At 35.8% G+C, this 26,852-nt stretch overlaps 1 protein-coding gene and 1 long non-coding RNA gene across 6 annotated transcripts in view; one reads left to right on the top strand and one right to left on the bottom strand.

The window, feature by feature from the left end:
- fer1l6 (fer-1 like family member 6) overlaps window positions 1-20,002 on the top strand; it is a 32,718-nt gene extending 12,716 nt beyond the window's left edge. For 2 of the 5 annotated variants that reach the window (XR_008829069.1, XR_008829071.1), the window contains exons 27-50: window positions 70-168; window positions 539-764; window positions 981-1,111; window positions 1,208-1,327; window positions 1,415-1,460; window positions 2,365-2,409; window positions 2,959-3,056; window positions 3,305-3,433; window positions 3,526-3,666; window positions 3,768-3,895; window positions 3,982-4,152; window positions 4,243-4,397; window positions 4,796-4,938; window positions 5,785-5,873; window positions 5,965-6,063; window positions 6,478-6,598; window positions 6,771-6,891; window positions 6,988-7,145; window positions 7,249-7,349; window positions 8,764-8,960; window positions 17,599-18,065; window positions 18,536-18,706; window positions 18,805-18,893; window positions 19,109-20,002. Coding sequence is in view for 1 of the 5 variants with exons in the window: in XM_056389814.1 (XP_056245789.1) it covers window positions 70-168; window positions 539-764; window positions 981-1,111; window positions 1,208-1,327; window positions 1,415-1,460; window positions 2,365-2,409; window positions 2,959-3,056; window positions 3,305-3,433; window positions 3,526-3,666; window positions 3,768-3,895; window positions 3,982-4,152; window positions 4,243-4,397; window positions 4,796-4,938; window positions 5,785-5,873; window positions 5,965-6,063; window positions 6,478-6,598; window positions 6,771-6,891; window positions 6,988-7,145; window positions 7,249-7,349; window positions 8,764-8,944 (2,502 nt within the window). In the remaining 4 variants the exon portion in view is untranslated. Of the gene's footprint in view, window positions 1-69; window positions 169-538; window positions 765-980; window positions 1,112-1,207; window positions 1,328-1,414; window positions 1,461-2,364; window positions 2,410-2,958; window positions 3,057-3,304; window positions 3,434-3,525; window positions 3,667-3,767; window positions 3,896-3,981; window positions 4,153-4,242; window positions 4,398-4,795; window positions 4,939-5,784; window positions 5,874-5,964; window positions 6,064-6,477; window positions 6,599-6,770; window positions 6,892-6,987; window positions 7,146-7,248; window positions 7,350-8,763; window positions 9,397-17,598; window positions 18,066-18,535; window positions 18,707-18,804; window positions 18,894-19,108 lie in introns of those variants that run through there. The other 3 variants (XR_008829070.1, XR_008829072.1, XM_056389814.1) reach the window with 3 other exon arrangements.
- Window positions 19,788-21,081, bottom strand: LOC130177841 (uncharacterized). Its single transcript, XR_008829073.1, has 3 exons — window positions 20,555-21,081; window positions 20,012-20,081; window positions 19,788-19,921 (listed from the first exon to the last, which is right to left on the bottom strand). It is a non-coding gene; the product is annotated as an uncharacterized LOC130177841 (long non-coding RNA).
- Between the last annotated feature and the right edge of the window lie 5,771 nt (window positions 21,082-26,852).

The following is a 26,852-nucleotide window of genomic DNA, read 5'->3' as shown; positions in this document are numbered from 1 at the left end:
ATAATTAAAAAAACAGCTGGTAAAACATTCAACCAATTAAATAATGAAACTCTATTTTTCGCTCTCTAGGTCTTTATTGAGTGTGCAGGTAAAACTTTGCGTTCCTCCGTCATTCAGAAGTACAAGTCCAACCCAAACTTCAGTACGCTGGTTGATGCCATAGAGCTGGTAAGACCATTACAACACGTGTAACATATTATAACATGTACAATGGAAAAACATCCTGAAAGCAGCAAATTCTTTTAGTGGCGGCAACTGAGACGTATATGCTGTGTTGACAAAACTATGTGGACCCCCACCTGCATACATACAATGATATTTTAGATAAAAGAGACGACAGCTATGGAGAAACCGTTTCCTGCTTCACCATGACAAAGTCAGGTCTGGGAAGAATTGACCAAAATCTTGAAAAATGTTAAAGTGTCCACATACTTTTGGAAACCAGCGCACTATGTAACCGTGGTGTCCCCGGATGGAGTTTGGCTGTCTGTTAGCTAATTCACAGAGAAGCTGTTGAACCTGTTTTGCTGTCTTGTAGGAGTTACCAGAGAACGAACACCTCCACCCTCCTCTCAGTATCACTGTCGTGGACTGGCGGGCCTTCGGTCGCAGCACGCTGGTCGGGAACCACATCATCAACAACCTCAAGGCCTTCAAATACACTCCGCCTCCGGCCCTGCCTGCTCCCGTACAGACACACCCACCACCCAAAGTCACATACACCGCTGAACCTGCACCGACGCCAGAGCCGCAGAGCGCTGAGGGTAAGAACAGCTGCACAAGCACGTTAATACCGTAGATCTGTGACAATGACTGACAGAGAACATCTGATAACATCAACAACAACAAACTCCACTGGGCCCTTTAATCAGTGTCTAAAACTATGTCCTGTTGGGTCCTTGCATTGGACCTGGAAAGTCATTGAAAAGTCTTGATTTTGATGTTTAAGGTGTATGAACCCTCTGTCTCTGTCTCTATAGGACAGCCACAGCATGCTGGAGAGACCAGCTCCACTGTGGCACTAACAAATCAGGATTTCCTTATCACTATTGATGATGAAGCCCCGCCTCCAGCCCCGCCCACTCCTAAGCAAGAACCCAGGAAGAAAAAGGTGAAAGTTACCGCATGTGTACACGGAACAAGATAAGTGACTCACACATACCACCGTCTGAATATCGTTTGCATGTTTTGTATTTTTTAAATCCAGGAGAGCGGCATGAGGAGCACCCACCGATCCACCAAGCGGAGGAGGCGGACCATCGCTGACGAATCGGCAGAGTGTGTTATCGACTGGTGGTCCAAATACTACGCGTCTGTAGAGAAGCAGGTGGCTCTGGTTGTTGAGCTTTGTTGCAAAAACGCAGAAAAAATGTGAATACTTCATCAAATCACATGCATACTTTTTGTGTTCCAGGTCAAACAGAGGGACGGCTCCCCGTTCCCCCAGGTCTTTGAAAAAGGTAAGAACTCTTCTGTCGTGTCTGTCATGTCTGATGTCAACAGTCCAGATTAGAGGGCTGTACTGGACTACTTCCTGGGATGTGATTGAGTTTTTCATTACGTGCTCATAACACATTATTTTGCCCCTTTAGTTTCATCTTGATGGATGCCCCTTATACTTTTTTGTAATCCTCACTCTTAGCTCGCAGTATGTCCACACTAAGTCGTGGTGGCGCAGTCTTATGTCCACACTGTTTTTCAAACCACAGTCGCAGCAGTGGATAAAACAGAAAACATCAGCCTTGTATTTTAGTGCGGTATGGGGAAAAGTGAGCTTCATCAGTTACATACAGTCAAGGAGACGAACCCTCTCTGTGATTGATCACACAGCTGTTGTCATTAAAGGGGAATTCCACCAATTTTACACATATCAAATAGTTACTTATCAAGAAGTTATACAAAGCCTGCTGAGGTCTGATACGTTGCCTCAAGTGATGTCACTGGAGTCAGCATCTGTCGGTTTAGACGATGAAAAGAAAATCTGGTGTTGGGAAAAGATCTGACCTCTGCAGTCTCCAGGCTACATTAGCCACTACTAGCAGAACATATCCAAATCGCTGACCAAACTGTTGCATTGTGGGTAATGTAAGTGGCAGGTTTTGACAAGGAGGAAAAGAAAAAAGATGCTGCATCCGTTTCGATTTCTGTGTTGTATTCATGCTTATTATATCAGACATAAAATAACGTTGTGAATGATGTCATGGTGCAGCAGCACAGGGGTCACTCTTCAGTCTATTAACAGGTAGTATATGACACAGTCATCACGTGTCACAACTGATGCTGTGAACTTAGATCTTTAATAGGAGTGTGAGTAAAGCGGTTTTTACAAAGGGTCACCCACAAACACATTATTGTGTATTGCAGCTTCGCCGTTCCACAGTTTGCTCAGCGATGGAATAGACTCTCTGGGTAAGGACAAAGACTGAGAGAAGTTGTGTAATTAAAGGCAATGGAGTTAACTTTGTTTTAACTTCCCTGGAGAAAATCTTTTGCTTGGCCTGAGTAAATCTTACCGGTTTCTGTTGTACAACTGTGTGGACAGATGTTTGCAGCTCTGTTTTTGGCTGATTTAAGATGTTACACTGGATGTTTGGTCCTGTCACTGCTTGATCTGCCACTGTTACCCTGCAGCTTCTGCTCTTTAAGGATACTTTTAGCAGGGGACTCAGTTGTGGTGGCTTAGTATGATGCTTTTTATTGTTGAGGTGTTGTTCATTTTTATACAATAACAGGATTTTTTTTCAGCTTTTTGTTCTGGTGGAGATGAAGGGGGCTTGGTTTAAATTGCAGACATCACTTGTATGTTTCTGAGCGACACTTTGGAGTTTCTTAAGTAAAAAAAAAAAAACTGACTGAATCTAATCTTTTCCTGCTGTTGAACACTGTCATCACTGTGCAAATAAAGGTAGTAGTGTTCCTTGTGTCTCCACTGAACATATATGTCGTTTGCTCCTTCAGTCAGCTCCCACTCGGACGGAGACAAGAAGAAAAAGCAGAAAGGAAAAGGAACTCTGGAGCCGAATGTTGGTCTGGCCACTAAACTAGCCACACTCAAGGTACTCGGTTCACTCACAGTGCCGGTCCAATAAGATCACAGCTTTTATTATCAAGTCAGATGTTTGCAAAGTCACTCTGCATTTGATGAATTCATAAATGGACAGCCACTGGCTTACTGAAGATCATGGGTGTGTGGTTCTCCTTCCTGCATATGTTGTCTATTTACTATGTATTAGATTAAAGATGTTGCTGTAATATGTCAGAAAAGTTTAGCGGAGTGATGCCGACAACCTCCTGCTTCCTGCAGCTGTACAACAGGGAGCTGGAGGCGGAGTTCGGGCCGTTCGATGACTGGGTGAACACCTACGAGCTGTTTAGAGGGAAAGCCGGTGAGGAAGATGGGCCGAGTGATGAGAGGTTTGTCGGCAAATTTAAGGTGAGACAGTTTAGTTGAATGTCACCTGTTGGAAACCAGAGACACACCTTCACTATTGAACTGTTTCACTCTGTGCTTACGCTTCTGCGCAGGGGAGATTCTGCCTGTACAAGCTTACCGAGGACGAGGCAGAGGACTGGGATGAAACCGCAGACACGGGACACTTCAAAGTCAGCAGAGGAATCCCTCCCAACGGCCCGGTCCAAGTCCTCATACGGGTTTACATAGTCTCTGTGAGTCCTGCTATGTTCTGGACCTTGTTTTTAAATATTCAGTCAGGTTTCACGTTTTCTTTGTGTGATGTTATAAATGATGTCCACACCTCTCTCCCCAGGCGTCCAACCTGCACCCAGCTGACTCGGATGGGAAGGCGGACCCCTACATTGTGGTTCGCCTCGGCAAAAATGAAATCAAAGACAGAGACAACTACATTCCTAAACAGCTCAATCCCGTGTTTGGAAGGTAAAGAACTGTTGACTACATCCCCTAAATATCTGATCCTCATGTTCCCTACACACAACTTCTCAAGCCCGTTCTCCTTCTTCCAGGTCTTTTGAGATGCAGGCGACCTTCCCTCAGGAGTCTCTGCTGTCAGTGCTGATCTACGACTACGACCTGGTGGGAGGGGACGACCTGATCGGAGAGACTCGCATTGACCTGGAGAACCGGTTCTACAGCCGACACAGAGCCACCTGCGGACTCCCCACCGAGTACAGTCTGTACGTGAGTTTCCATTTGGTTCATGTAGGAACCATCTTGCTCTTATTTGAAAAGACTGTTAAAACCTGTGTCTGCTGTCTGTGTGTCAGTGATGGTTATAATGCCTGGAGAGACTGTCTGAAGCCGTCGGAGCTGTTGTCTAAGCTTTGCAGAGAAAACGGATTGGACGGTCCTCATTTCAGACCAGGACGCATCACTGTGGCAGAAAAAGTCTTCACTGGCAAAACACTCTTCATGCATGAAGGTAAACTGGACAAAGTAAGCACTGCTCAGGTTTGGGGTTAACTGTAGCTTCCTCTGTCTTTATATGACAAAATGGGCAAAGATCAAGGGTCATATTTGTCCCTTCTGTTTTAGCTGGCTTCATCAGTATTTGTTTCATTTCTTGGACATAATAGGGAATTAATTATCAAACAATAACATGTTGGTCACGTCTCACATGCCGATGTACCTCATTGTTGTGTGGCCACAAGTGTGTTAAAGTGCTTTAGTTGTATAAGGTTTAAGTCACACTTGGATCCTGAGTGTAAATGGTGCAGACAATGTGCTCATTTTTCATCTTCATGTTAGCATTTGTGTGTGTGTGTGTGTGTGTGTGTGTGTCTCTCTCATCAATGATGATGTTGTGTGCACATGTCCCAGACCAGCCGGTGGAGTCCTATGAGCACTTGTCTCTGAAGATCCTGCACCGCTGGGCAGAGATGCCAGATGTGGGATGTAAGCTGGTACCAGAACACATCGAGACCAGAACTCTGTTCCACAAGGCCCGGCCCGGCATGGACCAGGTAGGATGTAACTTGACTAACTAACTGAGCACGTGGATCTCTGCATGGAACATGTAATCAACCAGGCTATTTTGATATTAAAATAAGACAATAGTTGAAATGTCTGGACTATATGTGAGTATGAAAGACACACCTACCTGACTGTCTGTCCGTCTGTGTGTCTGTGAACGAGAGTAAACAAGTCTAGGCAAACTGTATGTAGAAAGACAGAGTTGCAGCTGCTGCGCACACGAGAGGCAGACAGTGTGTCCAATGCCGTTTGTTTTCTGAACCCATTCGTCTGGCTCCATCTTCACTTACCGTTTGTAAACACGGATAAAGTCGCTTTGGCGCTTCACTTCTTTCGCTCTGTCGTCAGTTCCTTCCGCACTTGCGGAGAGTTTAGTGGATGGGTGGGGCAGCGTGTCTGTGAGAGCATGTGACGCCGCCGTCTGAAAGCACGTGACTATTTATACCCGATGTTTGCGATATTTTCATTTTATACATCCCACGTGGAACAAGCTGCGATACATGGAATATATTCAATATATCGCCCACCCCTAGTTTAGTGTAACATTACCTCCGTGACTTTCAGCTGCATTTACTGTACCATTTTTCATGAAGCTCAAATTCTGCTGAAGTTGAGATCAGTAGGAGTCTGTTAAAATGTTAAGTGTTTTTCTCACAGATCTCTGCATGCTTCTTGTCTCTCTCTCTCTGTGACTGCGTTTGTGTATGTATGTATGTATGTATGTATGTATGTATGTATGTATGTATGTATGTATGTATGTATGTATGTATGTATGTACGTACGTATGTATGTATGTATGTGTGTATGTATGTATGTATGTGTGTATGTATGTACAGGGTCAGGTACAGATGTGGGTTGACTTGTTTCCCATGGATTTGCCTCATCCTGGACCTTCAGTGGACATTTCACCTCGGAAACCAAAAGGGTGAGGCTGTCTGTGTTTGTAGAAGCGTTGATAAAACAATATGTTTGGATTTTTGAAAAGGGGCAACTAACATCCACATGTGTGTGTTCAGGTACGAGCTGCGAATCATCATCTGGAACACAGAGGATGTGATTCTGGAGGACAGTAACTTCCTGACTGGTCAACAGTCCAGTGATATCTATGTCAAGGGGTAATTACAAGCTCCTTCTTTGTTCTTTGCTCAAAATCATGATATTTGGTCCAGCTCATAGTTTATTTTTTTGTTTGCTTATTACAGTAAGGTAACTTTGGAAAAATGAGTTGTTATTGTGTCAAAGTTGAAAGTGATGCCTCTCACTAGCAGAGAAAGTGAAGTGAATTTGTGGTGCAGACATGTGGCCTGAAATACTGCTGCACAAAATAATTATAGGCGGATGTGAAATTATCTGAAGAGGGGGAACTGAAATAATGGTAGAATACCATTAGACTATTTTCTTCCTCAACTGTTTATAATGTAGTTTAATTGTAAGGATTAATTATTGTTTATTGTATTATTTATTATTGTACTATTGTACATAGTTTATGCACAATATTTGACATAGCCTCCCTCTCTCTCTCTCTTTAGCTGGTTGAAAGGTTTAGAGGACGACCGACAAGAGACTGATGTTCACTACAACTCTCTGACTGGAGAAGGAAACTTCAACTGGCGCTTTGTCTTCCCCTTCAGCTACCTGCCTGCTGAAAAGGTACTGACGGATACATAAGTGAACCAAAGTCCCTACCAGCTCAGACAGATTAATTGCAGAGCAAAATAATGACATTATTCCATTTTGTGTGGATGAAACAAAGCCTATGATACATGCAGTTAGAGGATGAGTGTGAAATAAAACACTTGTTTATATTCTCTCTCTCTCTCAGGTGATAGTGGTGAGAAAAAGAGAGAACATTTTCTCTCTGGATAAAACAGAGCAGAAGCTTCCTGCCATCCTTATTCTGCAGGTCTGGGACTTTGAGACACTGTCCTCTGATGACTTCCTAGGTTTGTGTGTCACTGCTTTTTTATGAGTATCTGTGTTTCTGTATTTGTATATTTGACTGACTGACTGACTGACTGAGTGTGTGTGTGTGTGTGTAGGCACTGTGGAGTTGGACCTCCATGGTTTCACTCGTGGGGCAAAGACGGCCAAGTCCTGTAAGGCAGACATGTTGACGGATGGGACAGAGAAAATCTCCATATTCCAACAGAAGAGAGCGAGAGGCTGGTGGCCCTTCAGCAAATCTGGAGAGCTGACTGTACGTAAGCTCACACGCTTTACAGATTGCCAGATGTAGAGATTTTTTTCAGGTGTGTAAAGTTAGACTGACAGGTGTGTGCTATGTGTTATGAATCCATCAGGGGAAGGTGGAGGCGGAGTTTCACCTTGTAACTGCTGAGGAGGCGGAGAAAAATCCTGTCGGCAAAGCCCGCAAGGAGCCGGAGCCACTTCCAAAACCAAAGTGAGTGATTGTTTTTGGTTTTTTTAAGTTTATACTGTGATGTTTTTCTTTGTATTTTTAGCAAAAGTGAGACGATTGGCATCTAATTGTATAATAATGACATGCAATCAATAAATGCAATTACCTGCATTCATTGTTGGGCCTTGGTTATTTATCAATTAGTCGAAGGTTAGGAGTCAGTTCATTACCCAGTCTTTGGAACAAAGAAAGGTCCTTTCCAGTGTTGCAGAGGAGGCCACTGGTTTCTCCTTTGTTCTTAGCATGCAACAGCTAACCCCGGATTTCCACCGCGGAACGTCAGCGTCGCGGTTTTGCTCCGTCCTCAGCCCGGCGTCAATCCCCACCGGACGTGTTACGGCAGCGCTGCGCTGCCTTGCGAGCCAGCCGTATTCACGTGAGAATACGGAACGTACGCGAGATTGTTGCGGTTGACCAGGACAACGGTCAATTGATCAGAGTGGCGACATCAAAAACTGTCGCCACTCTGATCAATTGCCCGTTGTCCTGGTAACACTGGTAACGTTCATGAAGTAATGTTGATGTGAAGTTAGATGACATGTGTGTTGTGTTTTATTTTGAAAGGGGGCGGAAGTGTTTTACTTTGATACTGTGTCTGACTTCCTGTCTGGTGCGATCTGCTCTGTTGAGCTTGAAGCGATTTAGCAACGGGAGCGTCAAAAATAGAACTGCTACGGATTGATAGCGGTGCGGCGCGGTGAGCTGCTGCTGCGGCGCGGTGAGCCGCTGCTGGGACGCTACTGAGACGCGTCGTGGCGCTTCTGGTGGAAATATTTACAATGATTAGAGTGGCAGCGTTTGGCTGCGCTGACGGCCCCGGTGGAAATCAGGCGTAACTCTGCTATGGCTTCAGTAGCTGCTGAAGTGAACTTGGCTACTTACGTTGAGTGGGTGAGAGTGCTGGAGGGAGGCAGGCTTGCCAGTGAGTTGTTGTTGTTTCTGTGGAACAAAAGACCATGTGGTTTCCACCATTGTGAATGTAGTGAGTCCCAACATCAGCGAGAGGAAATCAGAAGAGCTTTGATTGTCTAAGCTGGGATGAATAGCATACACGGTAAGAATAGAGTCGGTCTGACGTTAGGTTCGTCGCTGTGTCGCTGTCCTTGCTCGGTGGACTCGCGCAGGTAGACTCGCAGGTCTTTACCCTCGTCGGTCTTCACACGAGGACTGACGCAGGGCTGACGCTCCTGCGACACACTGCTACTCAAATAGCATAAGCATCATTGAGCACAGGTGCTCACCAATCAACTCTGATTGCACGCACCTGACTATGCTAAATACTCAGCACATACTGCACAGTTACTTTGCTTTGAAGTAGTAGCAAGGACTGTGAGCCCATCCATATTTCTTCTACATTTCTAACTAATTAAAACCACTTAATTCTCTCCCTCCTCAGTCGTCCAGACACATCCTTCTCCTGGTTCGTCAACCCATTCAAGTGTTTCTTCCACCTAGTGTGGAGAAGCTACAAGAAGTACATCATCATCGCCCTGCTCCTGCTCATCACACTGCTGTTCCTCGCCCTGCTCTTCTACACACTGCCAGGAGCCATCTCTAACAAGATAGTGGAAGGATAAATCTTTTACATAACATGTAAACTTTTCAAACTGTGAGCACTCAAAGGAGGAGTGCAAATCACTTTTTCTTCAAAGTTAGAGTGAAAGTGTCAGTTGGCTAGAGTGCGTGAAGCAGTAAAAAATAACCTTTATTTTTATTTTTAACTCGAGCTCACGGCCAAACCGTAAAAAGGAGACAAATAATTCTTTCTGAAAATGTAGACATAGTTGTTGGGATTCATAAAATGTAACTTTGACAGGCAGGGTCTGCACAAAATGTAAACGGGGGTGCCGAGTCCGGCAGCAATACCTGTCTCACTCTCATTGACACCTAATGTAATCGTCTTTTTTTTTCAAAAGAATCTCTCTCTGTCTTCGCACTGAGCTTCCTCACTCATTTTAAGGAATATCTGAATAAAATAGAGACTGTAGAAACTTCTGGCTTCAGTGTCTGGCACGGTCTTTTCGGTTTATGAAAAGAAGTAACGGTTTTCTCATAATTTGCAGTTGTTTGAAGCCATGTAGAAGCCATATTCTGGGCAGATTTTCACATTGCAATGGCAACGGCAGCTCCTGACCTGTGTGCGTGCGTGCGCCTAGCAACCAGATAACCAACTCTCCAAGCTCTGCTAGCTTTACATTAGCCGCATGTTAGGTCTTAAATTACATTTAGTTAGGTCTTAAATATGTAAGTCCATTTACTGCTTCCTTCGTTGCTTTTTTTTTTGTTTTGTTAAAAGAGTGAATGAAGTTGTGACGGTCTCCGCTGAGACAGAGGAGAGGAGAAGCTACTAGCCCTCTCTCGCTGTCACTTCTAGTCGCGTTGCTCTCCTCCCCAGTAATGTTAAATTTAGCACAGAAAAAAACATAATAGTGGTAATTTAAATAGCGGTTCATGGGATTTATTAACCCTCTGGGGTCCCTCTGTCCTTTTTTGGACATTTTCTTTACTTTTCTTTTTTGATTTGCTGATCATTTTGGCTGTGTTACAGCTGAAGGTATGGATGGAAAAAAACGTCATAGTATAGTCAGGCACAAAACGTCACAGTATAGTAAGGCAAAAAAAAAGTCAAAAAACGTCATAGTATAATAAGGCATAAAAATGGCAAAAAACGTCATAGTATAGTCAGGCACAAAACGTCACAGTATAGTATGGCATAAAAATGCCAAAAAACGTCATCGTATAGTATGGCATAAAATTTCAAAAAAACATCATAGTATAATAAGTCATAAAAATGGCAAAAAACGTCATAGTATAGTAAGGCATAAAATTGCCAAAAGAATACATATTATAGTAGAGCATAAAAATGTAAAAAAACGTCATAGTATAATAAGGCATAAAAATGGCAAAAAACGTCACAGTATAGTAAGGCATAAAAATGCCAAAAAAATACATATTATAGTAGAGCATAAAAATGTCAAAAAACGTCATAGTATAGTATGGCATAAAATTTCAAAAAAACATCATAGTATAATAAGGCATAAAAATAAAAAAAAACGTCATAGTATAGTCAGGCACAAAACGTCACAGTATAGTAAGGCAAAAAAATGCCAAAAAAAGTCATATTGTAGTAGAGCATAAAAATGTCAAAAAACATCGTAGTATTGTATGGCATAAAATTTCAAAAAAACATCAAAGTATAATAAGGCATAAAAATGTCAAAAAACGTCATAGTGTTGTATGGCATACAATTTCAAAAAACGTCACAGTATAGTAAGGCATAAAAATGCCAAAAAAATACATATTATAGTAGAGCATAAAAATGTCAAAAAACGTCATAGTATAGTCAGGCACAAAACGTCACAGTATAGTAATACAAAAAAATGCCAAAAAAAGTCATATTGTAGTAGAGCATAAAAATGTCAAAAAACATCGTAGTATTGTATGGCATAAAATTTCAAAAAAACATCAAAGTATAATAAGGCATAAAAATGTCAAAAAACGTCATAGTATTGTATGGCATAAAATTTCAAAAAAACATCAAAGTATAATAAGGCATAAAAATGTCAAAAAACGTCATAGTATAGTATGGCATAAAATTTCAAAAAACATCATAGTATAATAAGGCCTAAAAATGGCACAAAACGTCATAGTATAGTCAGGCACAAAACGTCACAGTATAGTAAGGCATAAAAATGCCAAAAAAATACATATTATATTAGAGCATAAAAATGTCAAAAAACGTCACAGTATAGTATGGCATAAAATTTCAAAAAACGTCATAGTATTGTATGGCATAAAATTTCAAAAAAACATCAAAGTATAGTAAGGCATAAAAACGGCAAAAAACGTCATGGCACAAAACGCCACAGTATAGTAAGGCAAAAAAATGCCAAAAAAAGTCATATTGTAGTAGAGCATAAAAATGTCAAAAAACATCGTAGTATTGTATGGCATAAAATTTCAAAAAAACATCAAAGTATAATAAGGCATAAAAATGTCAAAAAACGTCATAGTGTTGTATGGCATACAATTTCAAAAAACGTCATACTATAATAAGGCCTAAAAATGGCAAAAAACGTCACAGTATAGTAAGGCATAAAAATGCCAAAAAAATACATATTATAGTAGAGCATAAAAATGTCAAAAAACGTCATAGTATAGTATGGCATAAAATTTCAAAAAAACATCATAGTATAATAAGGCATAAAAATAAAAAAAAACGTCATAGTATAGTCAGGCACAAAACGTCACAGTATAGTAAGGCATAAAAATGCCAAAAAAATACATATTATATTAGAGCATAAAAATGTCAAAAAACGTCATAGTATAGTATGGCATAAAATTTCAAAAAACGTCATAGTATTGTATGGCATAAAATTAAAAAAAAACATCAAAGTATAATAAGGCATAAAAACGGCAAAAAACGTCATGGCACAAAACGTCACAGTATAGTAAGGCAAAAAAATGCCAAAAAAAGTCATATTACAGTAGAGCATAAAAATGGCAAAAAACGTCATAGTATAGTATGGCATAAAATTTCAAAAAACGTCATAGTATAACAAGGCATAAAAATGGCAAAAAAACGTCATAGTATAGTCAGGCACAAAACGTCACAGTATAGTAAGGCAAAAAAATGCCAAAAAAAGTCATAGTATAGTATGGCATAAAATTTCAAAAAACGTCATAGTATAATAAGGCATAAAAATGGAAAAAAAAACGTAATAGTACAATAAGGCATAAAAATGGCAAAAAACGTCATGGCACAAAACGTCACAGTATAGTAAGGCAAAAAAATGCCAAAAAAAGTCATATTATAGTAGAGCATAAAAATGCCAAAAAAACATCATAGTATAGTATGGCATAAAATGGAAAAAAACGTCATAGTATAATAAGGCATAAAAATGGAAAAAAACGTCATAGTATAGTCAGGCACAAAACGTCACAGTATAGTAAGGCATAAAAATGCCAAAAAAATACATATTATAGTAGAGCATAAAATTTCAAAAAATGTCATAGTATAGTATGGCATAAAATTTAAAAAAAACATCATAGTATAATAAGGCATAAAAATGGCAAAAAACGTCATGGCACAAAACGTCACAGTATAGTAAGGCAAAAAATGCCAAAAAAAGTCATATTATAGAAGAGCATAAAAATGTCAAAAAACGTCATAGTATAGTATGGCATAAAATTTCAAAAAACGTCATAGTATAATAAGGCATAAAAATGGAAAAAAACGTCTTAGTACAATAGGCATAAAAATGGCAAAAAACGTCATAGTATAGGATGGCATAAAATTTCAAAAAAACATAGTATAATAAGGCATAAAAATGCCAAAAAAGTCATGGCACAAAACGTCACAGTATAGTAAGGCAAAAAAATGCCAAAAAAATACATATTATAGTAGAGCATAAAAATGCCAAAAAAACGTCATAGTATAGTATGGCATAAAATTTCAAAAAATGTCATAGTATAATCAGGCACAAAACGTCACAGTATAATAAGGCATAAAAATGCCAAAAAAATACATATTATAGTAGAGCATAAAAATGTCAAAAAACGTCATAGTATAGTATGGCATAAAATTTCAAAAAAACATCATAGTATAATAAGGCATAAAAATAAAAAAAAAACGTCATAGTATAGTCAGGCACAAAACGTCACAGTATAGTAAGGCAAAAAAATGCCAAAAAAAGTCATATTGTAGTAGAGCATAAAAATGTCAAAAAACATCGTAGTATTGTATGGCATAAAATTTCAAAAAAACATCAAAGTATAATAAGGCATAAAAATGTCAAAAAACGTCATAGTATAGTATGGCATAAAATTTCAAAAAACGTCATAGTATAATAAGGCATAAAAATGGCACAAAACGTCATAGTATAGTCAGGCACAAAACGTCACAGTATAGTAAGGCATAAAAATGCCAAAAAAATACATATTATATTAGAGCATAAAAATGTCAAAAAACGTCATAGTATAGTATGGCATAAAATTTCAAAAAAAGTCATAGTATAGTATGGCATAAAATTTCAAAAAAACATAATATAATAAGGCATAAAATTTCAAAAAAACATCAAAGTATAATAAGGCATAAAAATGGCAAAAAACGTCATGGCACAAAACGTCACAGTATAGTAAGGCAAAAAAATGCCAAAAAAAGTCATATTACAGTAGAGCATAAAAATGGCAAAAAACGTCATAGTATAGTATGGCATAAAATTGCAAAAAAACGTAATAGTATAGTAAGGCATAAAAATGGCAAAAAAAGTCATATTATAGTAGAGCATAAAAATGGCAAAAAACGTCATAGTATAGTATGGCATAAAATTTCAAAAAACGTCATAGTATAATAAGGCATAAAAATGGAAAAAAACGTCATAGTATAGTCAGGCACAAAACGTCACAGTATAGTAAGGCATAAAAATGCCAAAAAAATACATATTATAGTAGAGCATAAAATTTCAAAAAATGTCATAGTATAGTATGGCATAAAATTAAAAAAAAAATCATAGTATAATAAGGCATAAAAATGGCAAAAAACGTCATGGCACAAAACGTCACAGTATAGTAAGGCAAAAAAATGCCAAAAAAAGTCATATTATAGAAGAGCATAAAAATGTCAAAAAACGTCATAGTATAGTATGGCATAAAATTTCAAAAAACGTCATAGTATAATAGGCATAAAAATGGAAAAAAACGTCATAGTACAATAGGCATAAAAATGGCAAAAAAACGTCATGGCACAAAACGTCATAGTATTGTATGGCATAAAATTTCAAAAAAAGTCATAGTATAATCAGGCACAAAACGTCACAGTATAATAAGGCAAAAAATGGCAAAAAACGTCATGGCACAAAACGTCACAGTATAGTAAGGCAAAAAAATGCCAAAAAAATACATATTATAGTAGAGCATAAAAATGCCAAAAAAACGTCATAGTATAGTATGGCATAAAATTTCAAAAAATGTCATAGTATAATCAGGCACAAAACGTCACAGTATAATAAGGCATAAAAATGCCAAAAAAATACATATTATAGTAGAGCATAAAAATGCCAAAAAAACGTCATAGTATAGTATGGCATAAAATTTCAAAAAATATCATAGTATAATCAGGCATAAAATTTCAAAAAACGTCATAGTATAATAAGGCAAAAAATGGCAAAAAAACGTAATAGTATAGTAAGGCATAAAAATGGCAAAAAAAGTCATATTATAGTAGAGCATAAAAATGGCAAAAAACGTCATAGTATAGTATGGCATAAAATTTCAAAAAACGTCATAGTATAATAAGGCATAAAAATGGCAAAAAACGTCATAGTATAGTCAGGCACAAAACGTCACAGTATAGTAAGGCATAAAAATGCCAAAAAAATACATATTATAGTACAGCATAAAAATGTCAAAAAACGTCATAGTATAGTCAGGCATAAAATTTCAAAAAAACATCATAGTATAAGAAGGCATAAAAATGGCAAAAAACGTCATAGTATAGTCAGGTATAAAATTTCAAAAAAACATAGTATAATAAGGCATAAAAATGGCAAAAAACGTCATGGCACAAAACGTCACAGTATAGTAAGGCAAAAAAATACATATTATAGTAGAGCATAAAAATGCCAAAAAAACGTCATAGTATAGTATGGCATAAAATTTCAAAAAATGTCATAGTATAATAAGGCATAAAAATGGCAGAAAACGTCATAGTATAGTCAGGCACAAAACGTCACAGTATAATAAGGCATAAAAATGCCAAAAAAATACATATTATAGTAGAGCATAAAAATGTCAAAAAACGTCATAGTATAGTATGGCATAAAATTTCAAAAAACGTCATAGTCTAATAAGGCATAAAAATGGAAAAAAACGTCATAGTATAGTCAGGCACAAAACGTCACAGTATAGTAAGGCATAAAAATGGCAAAAAAATACATATTATAGTAGAGCATAAAAATGGCAAAAAACGTCATAGTATAGTATGGCATAAAATTTCAAAAAAACATCATAGTATAATAAGGCATAAAAATGCCAAAAAATACATATTATAGTAGAGCATAGAAATGTCAAAAAACGTCATAGTATAGTTTGGCATAAAATTTCAAAAAACGTCACAGTATAATAAGGCATAAAAATGGAAAAAAACGTCATAGTATAGTCAGGCACAAAACGTCACAGTATAGTAAGGCATAAAAATGCCAAAAAAATACATATTATAGTAGAGCATAAAAATGGCAAAAAACGTCATAGTATAGTATGGCATAAAATTTCAAAAAAACATCATAGTATAATAAGGCATAAAAATGGCAAAAAACGTCATAGTATAGTCAGGCACAAAACGTCACAGTATAGTAAGGCATAAAAATGCCAAAAAATACATATTATAGTAGAGCACAAAAATGTCAAAAAACGTCATAGTATAGTATGGCATAAAATTTCAAAAAACGTCACAGTATAATAAGGCATAAAAATGGAAAAAAACGTCATAGTATAGTCAGGCACAAAACATCACAGTATAATAAGGCATAAAAATGCCAAAAAAATACATATTATAGTAGAGCATAAAAATGGCAAAAAACGTCATAGTATAGTATGGCATAAAATTTCAAAAAAACATCATAGTATAATAAGGCATAAAAATGGCAAAAAACGTCATAGTATAGTCAGGCACAAAACGTCACAGTATAGTAAGGCATAAAAATGCCAAAAAAATACATATTATAGTAGAGCATAAAAATGTCAAAAAACGTCATAGTATAGTATGGCATAAAATTTCAAAAAACGTCACAGTATAATAAGGCATAAAAATGGAAAAAAACGTCATAGTATAGTCAGGCACAAAACGTCACAGTATAGTAAGGCATAAAAATGCCAAAAAAATACATATTATAGTAGAGCATAAAAATGTCAAAAAACGTCATAGTATAGTATGGCATAAAATTTCAAAAAACGTCACAGTATAATAAGGCATAAAAATGGAAAAAAACGTCATAGTATAGTCAGGCACAAAACGTCACAGTATAGTAAGGCATAAAAATGCCAAAAAATACATATTATAGTAGAGCACAAAAATGTCAAAAAACGTCATAGTATAGTATGGCATAAAATTTCAAAAAACGTCATAGTATAATAAGGCATAAAAATGGCAAAAAAACGTCATAGTATAGTCAGGCACAAAACATCACAGTATAATAAGGCATAAAAATGCCAAAAAAATACATATTATAGTAGAGCATAAAAATGTCAAAAAACGTCATAGTATAGTATGGCATAAAATTTCAAAAAAACATCATAGTATAATAAGGCATAAAAATGGCAAAAAACGTCATAGTATAGTCAGGCACAAAACGTCACAGTATAGTAAGGCATAAAAATGCCAAAAAATACATATTATAGTAGAGCACAAAAATGTCAAAAAACGTCATAGTATAGTATGGCATAAAATTTCAAAAAACGTCATAGTATAATAAGGCATAAAAATGGCAAAAAAACGTCATAGTATAGTCAGGCACAAAACATCACAGTATAATAAGGCATAAAAATGCCAAAAAATACATATTATAGTAGAGCATAAAATTTCAAAAAACGTCATAGTATAATAAGGCATAAAAATGACAAAAAAACGTCATAGTATAGTCAGGCACAAAACGTCACAGTATAGTAAGGCATAATATTGGCAAAAAACGTCATAGTATAGTAGAGCATAAAAATGGCAAAAAACGTCATAGTATAGTATGGCATAAAATTTCAAAAAAACATCAAAGTATAATAAGGCATAAAAACGGCAAAAAACGTCATGGCACAAAACGTCACAGTATAGTAAGGCAAAAAAATGCCAAAAAAAGTCATATTATAGTAGAGCATAAAAATGGCAAAAAACGTCATAGTATAGTATGGCATAAAATTTCAAAAAATATCATAGTATAATCAGGCATAAAAATGGCAAAAAAACGTCATAGTATAGTCAGGCACAAAACGTCACAGTATAGTAAGCCATAAAAATGCCAAAAAAATACATATTATAGTAGAGCATAAAAATGGCAAAAAACGTCATAGTATAGTATGGCATAAAATTTCAAAAAATGTCATATTATATTAAAGGGGACATATTATGCAAAATGCACTTTTCCATGGTTTTCTATCAGTAGTATGTGTCCCTGGCATGTCTACGAACCCCCCCAAACATGAGAAAAGTCCATCCTCTCCGCCTTTTGCTTTCTCCCCCTTTCAGGAGATGCGTGCTCAAACGGGCGAATTGGAGATTTTCCCCTGATGTCGTCAAGAAGGGCGATGCCACCTCCCCCCGGCTGACACTCCCCGAGCTAGGTGTGTGTTCCGCCCACTGAGTCCGTGTTGCAGACGGTATCGTTACTTCCCTCGCGAACACTGGCTTTCGGTAGAACAATGTCGAAGGTATGAGCGAAAAACAGTAGTTGCTTTGTTGTTGGCTGCACAAACCAACACAGAAGTCTTTTTTTAACACCTACACCCGAGGATCTGAAGACCCAGTGGATTCATTTTATTTTTGATGGAAATGTACCCGCTCCAACTCTGAAAGTGTTGTACGTGTGTGCTAACCATTTCACCTCGGACTGCTTTCTCAACGAGGGCCAGTACAACGCAGGATTTGCTACAAGTCTCAAGATAAAGCTTGAATCAGTACCAACTGTCCGTGACCCAACTTTGAACTTGGGAGCTGTAAGTTTTACAATTTTATGTTGGTTTACAGTATGTTCACATTTCATTGATTAGAGCCACCCTGTTAAATGTATTATATTTTAAAGGCGTTTTAGCTGTCTGTAAAGTCGAGCCGGCAAAATTCGGACTAAAAATAGGCTCTGTAGTGATTAGCATAGGTGTCCGGGCTTGTTTATTAGTGCTATGAAAGTTATTTGTGAGAGTCATGCCTTATAATGGCCGTTTTAACGTTTATATCATGTTTACAGATACAGTGCCTGTAGGGAATATCTAGATAAGTGCAGAGTTAAGGGGATATGTCCAAGGGTATAGTCTGTAATACACATTTTTTGCATTGTGCACATATAGTGAGCTATTTGCAGCATTTACAACCCAATTTACACATAATTGAGTGCATTTGTTGTTATCATTTTTGCACTGCTTGCAACTGTTGCCATAACTACTGCCTCTGTTTCCTCTGTTCATGCCAGCACATCAAGTGCATCTATACAGCTTCCTGCAACAAGGGATGTTGCATGCCAGACTGACCCACTGTAGGCCCACAGTTATCCTTGAAGACTCTTCAGCCTCACATCAGAAGTACAGGTCTGTAGCCATCGGAAGTGCATCCAGTCACTTATCAGTCTTGGAATAATGTGCAGGTAAATGAAGCTGTGGTAACTTAGAACTTGTGAGAGTGTGTAGGCTAAGGTTTCTGTCAACATTAACATCTTTGATTTTCTCTTTACTGTATCTCCAGACTCTACCTGGCTGCCACGTACTACAATGAAAATGCTGACCGACCAAACAAAAGAAGGAGAACCACTGTTCAAGGTCCAATTTCCAAAGGTGTGTTATATTATTTTATTTTTCAACAAAAAAATGTTTTGTACACATTGTATTAAGTATTGCACGTATAATATTATCACAGATCCATCAACAACAAAATACAGTAAAGAAAATGTCAGGGGTTAGAAACAGACTTTCAGTCATTGTTTTGTAAAAAAAAAACAACAAAAAAAAGTTAAAAATGCAAACAAAATCTTTTGTGTTTTATCAAACAGGGAATGTGGTGGACCTCAGATTTGAAAAAGTCTTTGTTGACCTGGGATCATACACAGAAGCTGCTTTGGCCATCCCCATCCCAGAGGACCTCACTGCACAGTTGGAGCGGCCTGAGAAGGAGGAGGTCATATCCAGCTCTGTGTCCCGGTTCCATCATGGGGCAGTCTAAAACCCACGTACTGGGGCATGTGGCGTCAGGAAACTCGGCATGGATGCGCAGGACCAGGCAGGCTGGAATGACGACCCAGATTCTGCGACAAAGGAAGCCCCAGCACCAGCTCACAAAGCTCCGATAGACTAGATACCTGTACTGACTAAAACAACTGGACGGGGCATTTAGTCTTGCAAACATATATCTATGATGTGTCTCACAATTTTTTTTTTATGGATCCAGTCAATCCTACAGTTTTTTTATTATCACTGATTATAAGTGCCTCATTTGATGTAAATAAATGCTTGATTGTTACTAAAGAAATGACTCCTCTGAATTCATATATTATATGCACACTATCTGCTGATAGAAGAACTTTACAAATCAAAGAGCAGCTAAACTAATTTATTTGAGGGTTTGTTACTCTATTTGTGGTCTGTTATTATCATTGTAAAATTATGTGCACTGAAGTAAAACAAGACTGCCTAACATATTTTACAAAGAAGCAAAACGTACTGGTGTATTCCTCTCAACCATAAAGTACCGTAGTCAGCGCAGTACATGTTGCAGGGGAGAACACATTGAGGCAGAGCGGCTCCAACCCAGGACGGTCTACCATACATGGTAAATCTTCCTCGATCTCCCATAGCCATCTGGTAACCTACAGTGAATTGCAAATGGTAAATGCTATGGTTTATTATTAATGTAATCAAAACAAATTAGTGATTAGTTTGTCCAGTGAGAATGCTACCTGTGGTATCTCCTAGCAGCAGATATTCTCAGCTTCTGTGGGCATGGTTGCACAGTTTCCACAGGAGCATCTATCCAAAATATAGAGAAAAATGGAAACATTCACCAAAATATAAAGCTTTTGAAATTCAAACACTGACAGACAGTGGAGCTAAGGTGGGTAAGAAGTAAGCTTGGCTACATATCAAGCGCATATAACATGTCACTTATTGCATATAATGTGGAGCTTGACAACAGTGTAGTGTAGAAAACTGCACAGTTTAGTCTTTGACTAAAGATTAATGTTGCTGTCAGACATGTATATGCTGATTTACAGCTTTCATTGTAATACACAAAATAAATTTACTACATAAAGATGTCATGATGAGCATCTCTGCTCAAAACATGGAGAAAAATGATTTACTTCTATTAAAATATCTGACTAGTACTGACATTGAACACCTGTAGCAGTCCAAATACAACAAACATTTTCAGATTGTAAAAGTATATCTAAGGAGGCATGACAGATAACTACATTATGCAATTCACAATAGTGCTTATTTACCAAAAGAGCTCCCAGTAATGACGAGACAGTACGAGACCATTCAGAAACGTCTTGCTGCAGTTGTAGAGTTGGAACTTCTTCAGCAGCCTCTCCCTCTGGGTCAGATTCTGGATAAAAGTCGTGTGGTTGAACCAAATCGCTACCGACGCCAGGTCGCCGGTCACGGTAAACATCAGAACATGGTGCCAGAAGCCTGAACGGCATCCCCTTCCGAAGAGGGGCGTGGTCAGGCACAGCTCATTTGCATTTAAAGCTACAGACACAGAAACAGCCTGTTCTGAACAGGGCTGAAAAACAGGGGTTTACAGGCATGCTGAAATATAGGATCGGAGTGGATTTTTTAGCAAGAAGCTTCAAAGACATCTTTGGGGACCTCTGAGACTTATTCAAACTTGTTGAAAAGGAGCACAATATGTCCCCTTTAAGTCATAAAAATGGGGAAAAACATCATAGTATAGTCAGGCACAAAACGTCACAGTATAGTAAGGCATAAAAATGCCAAAAAAAGTCATATTCTAGTACAGCATAAAAATGTCAAAAAACGTCATAGTATAGTATGGCATAAAATGTCAAAAAACGTCATAGTATAATAAGGCATAAAAATGGCAAAAAACGTCATAGTATAATAAGGCATAAAAATGGCAAAAAACGTCATAGTATTGTATGGCATAAAATTTCAAAAAAACATCATAGTATAATAAGGCATAAAAATGGCAAAAAACGTCATAGTATAGTCAGGCACAAAACGTCACAGTATAGTAAGGCATAAAAATGCCAAAAAAAGTCATATTATAGAAGAGCATAAAAATGTCAAAAAACGTCATAGTATAATAAGGCATAAAAATGGCAAAAAACGTCATAGTATAGTCAGGCACAAAACGTCACAGTATAGTAAGGCATAAAAATGTCAAAAAACGTCATAGTATATAGTATGGCATAAAATTTAAAAAACTGTCATAGTATACTAAGGCATAAAAATGAAAAAAAACGTCATAGTATAGTCAGGCACAAAACGTCACAGTATAGTAAGGCATAAAAATGCCAAAAAAAAGTCATATTCTAGTAGAGCATAAAAATGGCAAAAAACGTCATAGTATAGTATGGCATAAAATTTCAAAAAACGTCATAGTATAATAAGGCATGAAAATGGCAAAAAATGTCATAGTATAGTCAGGCACAAAACGTCACAGTATAGTAAGGCAAACAAATGCCAAAAAAAGTCATATTATAGTAGAGCATAAAAATGTCAAAAAACGTCATAGTATTGTATGGCATAAAAATGGCAAAAAACGTCATAGTATACTAAGGCATAAAAATGAAAAAAAACGTCATAGTATAGTCGGGCACAAAACGTCACAGTATAGTAAGGCAAAAAAAATGCCAAAAAACGTCATATTATAGTAGAGTATAAAAATGGCATAAAATTTCAAAAAAACATCATAGTATACTAAGGCATAAAAATGGCAAAAAAATACATATTCTAGTAAGGCATAAAAATGCCAAAAAAAGTCATATTATAGTAGAGCATAAAAATGGCAAAAAACGTCATAGTATAGTAAGGCAAAAAAAATGCCAAAAAAAGTCATATTATAGTAGAGCATAAAAATGGCAAAAAACGTCATAGTATAGTAAGGCATAAAAATGGCAAAAAACGTCATAGTATAATAAGGCATAAAAATGGCAAAAAAACGTCATAGTATAGTCAGGCACAAAACGTCACAGTATAGTAAGGCATAAAAATGCCAAAAAAATACATATTATAGTAAGGCATAAAAATGGCAAAAAACGTCATAGTATAATAAGGCATAAAAATGGCAAAAAACGTCATAGTATAATAAGGCATAAAAATGGCAAAAAACGTCATAGTATAGTCAGGCACAAAACGTCACAGTATAGTAAGGCATAAAAATGCCAAAAAAATACATATTATAGTAGAGCATAAAAATGTCAAAAAACGTCATAGTATAGTATGGCATAAAATGTCAAAAAACGTCATAGTATAATAAGGCATAAAAATGTCAAAAAACGTCATAGTATAATAAGGCATAAAAATGGCAAAAAAACGTCATAGTATAGTCAGGCACAAAACATCACAGTATAGTAAGGCATAAAAATGCCAAAAAAATACATATTCTAGTAAGGCATAAAAATGTCAAAAAAACGTCATAGTATAATAAGGCATAAAAATGTCAAAAAACGTCATAGTATAGTATGGCATAAAATGTCAAAAAACGTCATAGTATAGTATGGCATAAAATGTCAAAAAACGTCATAGTATAATAAGGCATAAAAATGGCAAAAAACGTCATAGTATTGTATGGCATAAAATTTCAAAAAACATCATAGTATAATAAGGCATAAAAATGCCAAAAAAAGTCATAGTATAGTATGGCATAAAATTTCAAAAAACGTCATAGTATAGTATGGCATAAAATTTCAAAAAACGTCATAGTATAATAAGGCATAAAAATGGCAAAAAACGTCATAGTATAGTCAGGCACAAAACGTCACAGTATAGTAAGGCAAACAAATGCCAAAAAAAAAGTCATATTCTAGTAGAGCATAAAAATGTCAAAAAACGTCATAGTATTGTATGGCATAAAAATGGCAAAAAACGTCATAGTATAATAAGGCATAAAAATGCCAAAAAAAAAGTCATAGTATAGTCGGGCACAAAACGTCACAGTATAGTAAGGCAAAAAAATGTCATAGTATAATATGGCATAAAAATGGCAAAAAAATACATATTATAGTAGAGCATAAAAATGGCAAAAAACGTCATAGTATACTAAGGCATAAAAATGGCAAAAAACGTCATCGTATACTAAGGCATAAAAATGGCAAAAAAGTCATATTCTAGTAAGGCATAAAAATGTCAAAAAACGTCATAGTATAGTAAGGCAAAAAAATGCCAAAAAAATACATATTATAGTAGAGCATAAAAATGGCAAAAAACGTCATAGTATAGTATGGCATAAAATTTCAAAAAAACGTCATAGTATAATAAGGCATAAAAATGGCAAAAAACGTCATAGTATAATAAGGCATTAAATGTCAAAAAACGTCATATTATAGTAGAGTATAAAAATGGCATAAAAATGGCAAAAAAATACATATTATAGTAGAGCATAAAAATGTCAAAAAACGTCATAGTATAATAAGGCATAAAAATGGCAAAAAACGTCATATTCTAGTACAGCATAAAAATGTCAAAAAACGTCATAGTATAGTCAGGCACAAAACGTCACAGTATAGTAAGGCATAAAAATGCCAAAAAAAGTCATATTCTAGTACAGCATAAAAATGTCAAAAAACGTCATAGTATAGTATGGCATAAAATGTCAAAAAACGTCATCGTATAATAAGGCATAAAAATGTCAAAAAACATCATAGTATAATAAGGCATAAAAATGGCAAAAAATGTCAAAAAACGTCATAATATAGTCAGGCACAAAACATCACAGTATAGTAAGGCATAAAAATGCCAAAAAAATACATATTCTAGTAAGGCATAAAAATGTCAAAAAAACGTCATAGTATAATAAGGCATAAAAATGTCAAAAAACGTCATAGTATAGTATGGCATAAAAATGTCAAAAAACGTCATAGTATAGTATGGCATAAAAATGTCAAAAAACGTCATAGTATAATAAGGCATAAAAATGGCAAAAAACGTCATAGTATTGTATGGCATAAAATTTCAAAAAACATCATAGTATAATAAGGCATAAAAATGCCAAAAAAAGTCATATTATAGAAGAGCATAAAAATGTCAAAAAAGGTCATAGTATAGTATGGCATAAAATGTCAAAAAACGTCATAGTATAATAAGGCATAAAAATGGCAAAAAATGTCATAGTATAGTCAGGCACAAATATCACAGTATAGTAAGGCATAAAAATGGTAAAAAACGTCATAGTATATAGTATGGCATAAAATTTAAAAAAATGTCATAGTATACTAAGGCATAAAAATGAAAAAAAACGTCATAGTATAGTCAGGCACAAAACGTCAGAGTATAGTAAGGCATAAAAATGCCAAAAAAAAAGTCATATTCTAGTAGAGCATAAAAATGGCAAAAAACGTCATCGTATACTAAGGCATAAAAATGCCAAAAAAAGTCGTATTCTAGTAGAGCATAAAAATGGCAAAAAACGTCATCGTATACTAAGGCATAAAAATGGCAAAAAATGTCATAATATACTAAGGCATAAAAATGGCAAAAAACGTTATATTATAGTCAGGCACAAAACGTCACAGTATAGTAAGGCAAAAAAAATGCCAAAAAAATACATATAGTAGAGCATAAAAATGGCAAAAAACGTCATAGTATAGTATGGCATAAAATTTCAAAAAACGTCATAGTATAATAAGGCATAAAAATGGCAAAAAACGTCATAGTATTGTCAGGCACAAAACGTCACAGTATAGTAAGGCAAAAAAATGCCAAAAAAAGTCATATTATAGTAGAGCATAAAAATGTCAAAAAACGTCATAGTATAGTATGGCATAAAATTTCAAAAAATGTCATAGTATACTAAGGCATATAAATGACAAAAAAACGTCATAGTATAGTCAGGCACAAAAGGTCACAGTATAGTAAGGCATAAAAATGCCAAAAAAAAAGTCATATTATAGTAGAGCATAAAAATGTCAAAAAACGTCATAGTATTGTATGGCATAAAATTTCAAAAAAACATCATAGTATAGTAAGGCAAAAAAATGTCATAGTATACTAAGGCATAAAAATGCCAAAAAAAGTCATAGTATAGTCAGGCACAAATATCACAGTATAGTAGGCATAAAAATGGTAAAAAACGTCATAGTATATAGTATGGCATAAAATTTAAAAAAATGTCATAGTATAGTAAGGCATAAAAATGAAAAAAAAAAAAAAAACGTCATAGTATAGTAAGGCATAAAAATGCCAAAAAAAAGTCATAGTATAGTAAGGCAAAAAAATGCCAAAAAAAAGTCATATTCTAGTAGAGCATAAAAATGGCAAAAAACGTCATCGTATACTAAGGCATAAAAATGGCAAAAAACGTCATAGTATTGTATGGCATAAAATTTCAAAAAAACATCATAGTATAATAAGGCATAAAAATTTCAAAAAATGTCATAATATACTAAGGCATAAAAATGGCAAAAAACGTCATATTATAGTCAGGCACAAAACGTCACAGTATAGTAAGGCAAAAAAAATGCCAAAAAAATACATATAGTAGAGCATAAAAATGGCAGAAAACGTCATAGTATAGTATGGCATAAAATTTCAAAAAACGTCATAGTATAATAAGGCATAAAAATGGCAAAAAACGTCATAGTCAGGCACAAAACGTCACAGTATAGTAAGGCATAAAAATGCCAAAAAAATACATATTATAGTAGAGCATAAAATGTCAAAAAACGTCATAGTATAGTATGGCATAAAATTTCAAAAAATGTCATAGTATACTAAGGCATATAAATGACAAAAAAACGTCATAGTATAGTCAGGCACAAAAGGTCACAGTATAGTAAGGCATAAAAATGCCAAAAAAATACATATTATAGTAGAGCATAAAAATGTAAAAAAACGTCATAGTATAGTATGGCATAAAATGTCAAAAAACGTCATAGTATAATAAGGCATAAAAATGGCAAAAAACGTCATAGTATAGTCAGGCACAAATATCACAGTATAGTAAGCCATAAAAATGGTAAAAAACGTCATAGTATATAGTATGGCATAAAATTTAAAAAAATGTCATAGTATACTAAGGCATAAAAATGAAAAAAAACGTCATAGTATAGTCAGGCACAAAACGTCACAGTATAGTAAGGCATAAAAATGCCAAAAAAAAAGTCATATTCTAGTAGAGCATAAAAATGCCAAAAAACGTCATAGTATAGTATGGCATAAAATTTCAAAAAACGTCATAGTATAATAAGGCATAAAAATGGCAAAAAACGTCATAGTATAGTCAGGCACAAAACGTCACAGTATAGTAAGGCATAAAATTGCCAAAAAAATACATATTATAGTAGAGCATAAAAATGGCAAAAAACGTCATCGTATACTAAGGCATAAAAATGGCAAAAAACGTCATCGTATAGTAAGGCAAAAAAATTCCCAAAAAAGTCATATTATAGTAGAGCATGAAAATGTCAAAAAACGTCATAGTATAGTATGGCATAAAATTTCAAAAAACGTCATAGTATAATAAGGCATGAAAATGGCAAAAAACGTCATAGTATAGTCGGGCACAAAACGTCACAGTATAGTAAGGCAAAAAAAATGCCAAAAAAATACATA

This window comes from Seriola aureovittata, chromosome 11 (assembly GCF_021018895.1).
Source record: "Seriola aureovittata isolate HTS-2021-v1 ecotype China chromosome 11, ASM2101889v1, whole genome shotgun sequence".
NCBI lineage: Eukaryota > Metazoa > Chordata > Actinopteri > Carangiformes > Carangidae > Seriola > Seriola aureovittata.
This window is presented reverse-complemented; position numbering and strand designations above follow the sequence as displayed.